At 38.2% G+C, this 6,000-nt stretch overlaps 1 protein-coding gene across 6 annotated transcripts in view; it reads left to right on the plus strand.

Annotated features, from left to right (window-relative positions):
- The window catches only part of MALT1 (MALT1 paracaspase), a 41,209-nt gene extending 36,489 nt beyond the window's left edge, over window positions 1-4,720 (plus strand). For all 6 annotated transcript variants that reach the window (XM_030004609.2, XM_030004610.2, XM_030004611.2 and 3 more), the window contains 2 exons: window positions 522-647; window positions 1,419-4,720. In XM_030004609.2, coding sequence (XP_029860469.1) covers window positions 522-647; window positions 1,419-1,883 — 591 coding nt within the window. In that variant the 3' untranslated portion in view covers window positions 1,884-4,720. The remainder of the gene's footprint in view (window positions 1-521; window positions 648-1,418) is intronic.
- The last annotated feature ends 1,280 nt before the right edge of the window (window positions 4,721-6,000 follow it).

Below are 6,000 nucleotides of genomic sequence, written 5' to 3' on the forward strand. Positions count from 1 at the left end.
GTCCAGTTTCATTGATGTTACTCAGCTGATCACAGTAAGGTGAAGGATAAGAGTAAAACAGAAAGCTCCTTGGGGCAAAAAACTGTCTTTTTTGATGTCTATGAAAGAGGACATGGGGCAGAAAACCTTTTTAGAGAGAACAAACAGGACATTACTGATGCTTTATGAATAAAATATTTCAGTTAATGTGCATAATAAATACATGTATTTTTAGCCCACAGCATTAGTGTTACAGTACTGTACTTCATAGTAGAAGTTAGGTAAAAAAAAAGCAACCCTGAAGCAAGCACAGCAAATTTGACAGGAACCATCAGCAAAAGAGGGTAACCTACTCAAATGTAACCCCATTTGCCTGTGACTAGCAGTGGTTTCAGCAGCTTTTGCAAGTAATCCAAGATTGGCATTTTCTTTTCTTTTAAGAAGAAGAAAATGCTGACTTTATAAAAAGAAATACTGCTAACTATTTTATGATCTACAAATTCTGTACCTTCAATTAAGTTCCCATTTCTTTCTTGCAACAGGACCTGGACGTGGATCCTAAAGAGGCCAATAAAGGAACTCCTGAGGAAACTGGAAGCTATTTAGTATCAAAGGACCTTCCCAAACACTGCCTCTACACCAGGCTAAGTTCACTGCAAAAACTAAGGGTAAATATATATTATTCCTCACAAGTTTGTTTAGATAATTTAGATTAATCATGTTGCTTTGCAGTTCTGTTGAGGTAGCTGTGTATTGTCTGCATAATGAGTAACATGTTCTTTGGAGGGAAAAAATGGCTAATAGCACAATTTAGTGACTTCAGTTTCTTAGCTGAAAAATAAAAGCCAAGGAATCAATGCAAATGCAATCCTGATACCGTAGTGTAAGGCACTTTATTTTCTAGGCCTGTACTGAACTTTGACAAGATGATTATTTTTGTGAGGATCGTGTATTGCACACTGGGAATGTTCCAGCGCCCTGTAGTACAAGAAGAATGTGACCTGAAGGAGACCTGCATCTTACAAAGTCATTAGTTAGGAGATGAAAATGTTACATATCATCTCTTTCCATTCCAACCTGTACTCTTGGGCATGCAGTTTTTGTAAACATTCTCACTGCAACATACCGTGGCACTGTTAAGTTTATCTCTGTATCTTTTGTGTCATGAACATCTGTGCTGGGTATCACGTGGTATCTTTTCTTCAGTGCTTTTGGTAGCTGGTGTAATACAAGTGCTTCTAGAAATAAAGACTATCAGGTGAGCAAGTATTAATCAAAAGAGGTCCTCAGTAAACAAGTCTTGCCTAATACATGTCTTTAGCTCCTGAAAAGGTTAGTCTCCTCTAGTAAGCTGTGCCTCTGTAAGTGTTTCCTATATTGTTTATTTGAGGAGGAAGGGTAACGTTTTTTTCTCCCCCCCCTCCCTTCCTCTTTTGCAGGAACACTTGATCTTCACTGTTTGCTTGCACTATGAGTATCCAGGAATAGAAGATACAATGGATGAGAGAAAGGAAGTTAATGTTGGGAAGCCCCTTATTGCTAAATTAGGCCTTCATCATGGATTCAAAAATAATAACTGTCTCCAGACCTGTTGCATGGCTAATAATCCTTTTCATAGTCAAATAGAATCAAGTCCAGTAGCAACTAAATACTACGTCCCTAGTCATTGCCAACCCAATTCCTGTCCAGGCATTTACCATCCGAACCATATTTGCTCAGACAGCATCAGACAACCAGAGGCATGTTCTTGCAATGGGACTTCAAGGATATTAGCTTCAAGACATGAAGTACAGAATTACTCACCCCCTGTGGAAAAGAGTAATGTACCAGTAGAGACCACTGATGATACTGTTGAACTGGAATTCCTTCTCTCTGACAACCTCAGATTCTCTAAACAGCAGTAGCTGTGATGTGTTCAGAATAGACCAGAGTATCATCCTTGAATAGGGGACCTTCCACACTGCCTATCCATCTTCTGGAGTTTGGGGGCTTCAGGGCAAAGGCATCGGAGAGTCTAGAGGTGGTACTGACAATGAGGTTATCGTGAAAGTTTTTCAGATCCAGAGACAAGACTGGACTGATAGATTTAGGAATGAAAAAGGCTTGATTTTTATTTTTTTCTCCTACCGTTTGATGTTTGATATAAGGAAAAACCTGAAGTCCTCAGAGTTTCCTATTCCATTCTCTGGCAGTCAAGCAGCTAACAGAGGCAGTCATGCATTTCTTGGAGGAAGCTGCTTATCTCTGTTACGGGATGAATGCATAAAAGCCTAGCTGTGGTGTCAAAGTTTCTCTTGAGTTAGTGAACCGTTGGATCTTCCCAGCTGCTTCTGCAGTACCTACTGGAGATATAATATTTACTGTAAATACATTTTTCATAAATTTTCTGTTTTCAGAGAGGAATTGCTCATCCTATACAAAAACAAGGTAAACATGTATAGCTGTCAGAGGAAAAAATGTTGACAGAATTAAGCAGAAAAATGAATTTCCATGTCCTCTGTGTTTTAACATGATTTTTAAAAATCCATTAGCCCCAAAATGATAAATATACCTTTCTCTCCTCCATATTTCAGTTTCAATTGTTCAATATCCAGGGATTTCTTTTTACATAGTGCATTAAAATAAGGTTTTATGTGTTTATATATGTTGTAACAGCCTCCTATTGAGCATATAAGATGACACATAACATAAATGAACTGAGCAAAAAGGGAGCTTTTACAGAAGTGAAGATACTGTGGTTTAATATTCCAGTGTTAAGAATATGTCTCCTTCAAACCTCAGTTTCTTTCCTTATGTATGTATTAGGATCAGTCACTGACATTCCAGTCCCTTGGTTGTAGCTAATAATCAGCTTTGACTGCATTCTCCTCTCTCATGCTCACATGTCCAGTGTCTGGCAGCAACTGACAGATAGATGAAGAGCTGTGCAAGGAAAACAAAACCTGAGCTGAGTAAACTAAACTTAACATTATCACTTTTTTTTTTCTTTTCGGGTTTTTGGTTTTGGTTTTTTTTGAGAGAGAACTACAAATTGTCAGATATTCATACTGTGGTAAATTGTTCTTTTAATGATGATCTTTCTCTTATGTAACACACTTCGGAAATCAGATCAGCAAAATCTTGAAAGGTGGTCTTTTCATATTCTGGAAGAACACTAAATGGAAAGGTGAGGAAAAAGTGCCTGTTCATAGCAAGCAAAGTATTGTATAATTAGTCACACATGCTGAAGGCTAAAAACGAATGGGCAAGATGAGTGAAAACTTTGAGGTTCTTCAGGCTGAAGTTATAGGGATGGTGTGCCTTGACACCAGCTGTTGCTTTTCTGTGGTGATTTTAAAAAACAAATAAAAAAGACCTACTCAGTTGTTTTCCAGGCCAAATGAATTTGTATTCATTCAAATAAAAATGCTAAAAATCTACCCTAAAACTGTGAAAATCCAAGATAAAGCTTCCAGTACACACAAACTTACAGAAGATAAAGCAACTTCAAATGCAGTCTGCTGAAGGTGAGGGACATGTGCTTCATGTCACAACCTGGCACTTTGTATATAGCCCCACATGTGTGCGTTTGCTCTGGAGCTCAAAGGTGGAATTCATCTCTCCATAGACAGGTGCCAGAAGTAAGCTAGTCTTCTAGGTCCTTTAGTCTCTGAACACCAGAATCTCACTATTCGAGGTAGAGGCATAGGCACCTTCAGAAGACAGTTGATCCTCTACTGAAAGGCAAATGAGCTTCTTTCATATGATGCTTTATTGCTTCATTGAACAAAGGGAACAGATACACCTAGCTCAGACTAGCTGCTGAGCTTTTTACATGATGCAAAATTTATTGATCTATGTTCCGGAAAGGGCAGTTTTGCTCACCAGACTGTTTTGCATATTCAGGTTGAATAGTTTGGTCAAAAAAGACACATTATTTTTTTTAATGTTTGGTTTTGTTTCAAAATACCAAAGAATCTGTGACTTGCTTATGTGTATCTGCGGATGAGTGTGAGAACACAGATGTTTTATTAGGTCTTTAAAAGTCTTGATGCTTTTAAAGCATGAAAATATCAGGGTGTGGGGTAATTAAAATTCAAGGGAGCATTCAGATATGGGTAGTAGCCTCTCCTGCCCTGGTAATCTTGATAAGCAGTATTGCTTTAATTAAGATCCTCATCATGAAATAATTTTTTACTTTAGAAAAATTACCATAGCATTTTTCATTAAGTAGGTAGCAAAAAATAAAATAGCTGAATCTCATTGATGTGGTGGACAAAGCAGTTTAAATCTTCAGTTGAGAGTGCTGCCTTCTGGTGGGATCTGGTAGTTTTACAACATGTTGGCTGGACACTGAGGGAGGTGCTGTATGTGGTCATAACAAGTTTCAGATGGGAATGTTAACGCATCATTAACTAGATCTGTTGATCTTCAAATTCATCTGTGCTGAAAGGTGGATATAGGTTTATGGTTATTAATGTAGTTATTTCCAGAATGACAGCCACGCTTGAAGTAATCTGCAAATGGCTTGAGTTTCTGATTTTCTCCTTTCTCTTGGAGGGTATTAAATAGTGAAATATTTATTGATGAATGAGATGTACCTGTGCATTAACTATCCTGTGCAATTGACTTATAAATCAAAAATTATAGCTTAAGACATGGTCTAGTACTGTAATACTTAGCTAATACTTTGTCACAGTTTCCTAATTTGTATAAAAGCTTATTCTATTTCTTACTGTGTAATAAATTGTTGTCCACAAAATGATCTATCTGTGCTTATGTAGTTGCTACATTCTTCTACTCCTCCGAGTTTAAAAAGCCCAAAACTTTATTAAAACAAAGCATATAATAAAATAATTTCCTTAACAAAAAAGAAGGGGAAATCAGAGTCATGAGCTTCGGCTCAAGTTAAACATTATCTGCACCCTGGGCCTGTACAGGTTTCTCAAACTACGCACTTCAGATGCTTGTCTGTTTGCAGGTGCACTCCGTCATGGCATGGGAGGGGCTTCCAGGAGCAGCAGTGCTGATGTGTGAGTAGCTGTCTCCTGGCATGATTTAAAACTAACTGTGGGCAGTCAGCTGGTACATTAGAGTGGAATAGCTGGTCAGCACTTGGTGAATTTTCTGCTACTGGGGAGCTCTGACATATGTTGACTAGTTCTCCAGTTTAGTACATGGTCCAATGGTATGCAGTCTTTGTCAGCCTAGGTAGGTTTGAGGATCGATACCTAAGATGCTTGAGATGTAACTACATATGAACATGGTAAAGAGAAGATCACAGAACTGTAGAGATTGGAGGGGGACCCGTGCAAATCGTCTGACAAAACTCTACCTGTGGCAGTGGGGTCTGTGGAGGAAAACTTGATTGTTCTAAGCTCTCCCTAAAAAGGGAATGGTAATGAAAAGGCATTTTCTTATTGCATCACTGCCTTTAGGGACTGCTTTAACTGTTTTAATCATTGGTATTAAGGGTGAAATACTCTGGTTCTTAAGGGCAAGCTGTAAGAGGCATCCCTTTCCTTTGGCCCATATCCAGTAAAGCACTTTAAAAGTTCAGCATGCATAAATTAAGTGAACATTTAAATCCCAGTGAAATCAGTGGGATTAAAATATGTGACTAAACCTAGGCATTTGTTAAAGCTCTCTCTGGCTTGTGATGCCCTTTCTGAACTAAAGCCTTGGGTGTTTTTTTTTCCTGAAGTGCAATTGTTTGGGGAAAATATTTATTTTTTCTTGAAGTATCTGCTAGGCTCAGTTACTTTGCTGTCTGCTTTATCCATAGCTGTAGGTTTTTGTGTAACATAGGTGTTTGTTATTCGGTTTTGGGTGTTGAATAGGTTTGGAAAAAAGTTTTTAAGGTAATCCAAATAAGCTCAGGTTTCTCTGGCAAAGGAAGAGTTCAGAAAGGCCAATACGCTTCTTCCATTTCCCTTCCCCACACTGCAGTATGGTGGGGTAATTTAAATGCAAGAAGCTATTGTTAATGCAGCATTAAGCTTCTGAGAGCGATCCTATTTCTAGTGAGTGATAGGAATAGAG

The sequence above is a fragment of the Aquila chrysaetos genome, chromosome Z, assembly GCF_900496995.4.
Source record: "Aquila chrysaetos chrysaetos chromosome Z, bAquChr1.4, whole genome shotgun sequence".
NCBI classification, from domain to species: domain Eukaryota; kingdom Metazoa; phylum Chordata; class Aves; order Accipitriformes; family Accipitridae; genus Aquila; species Aquila chrysaetos.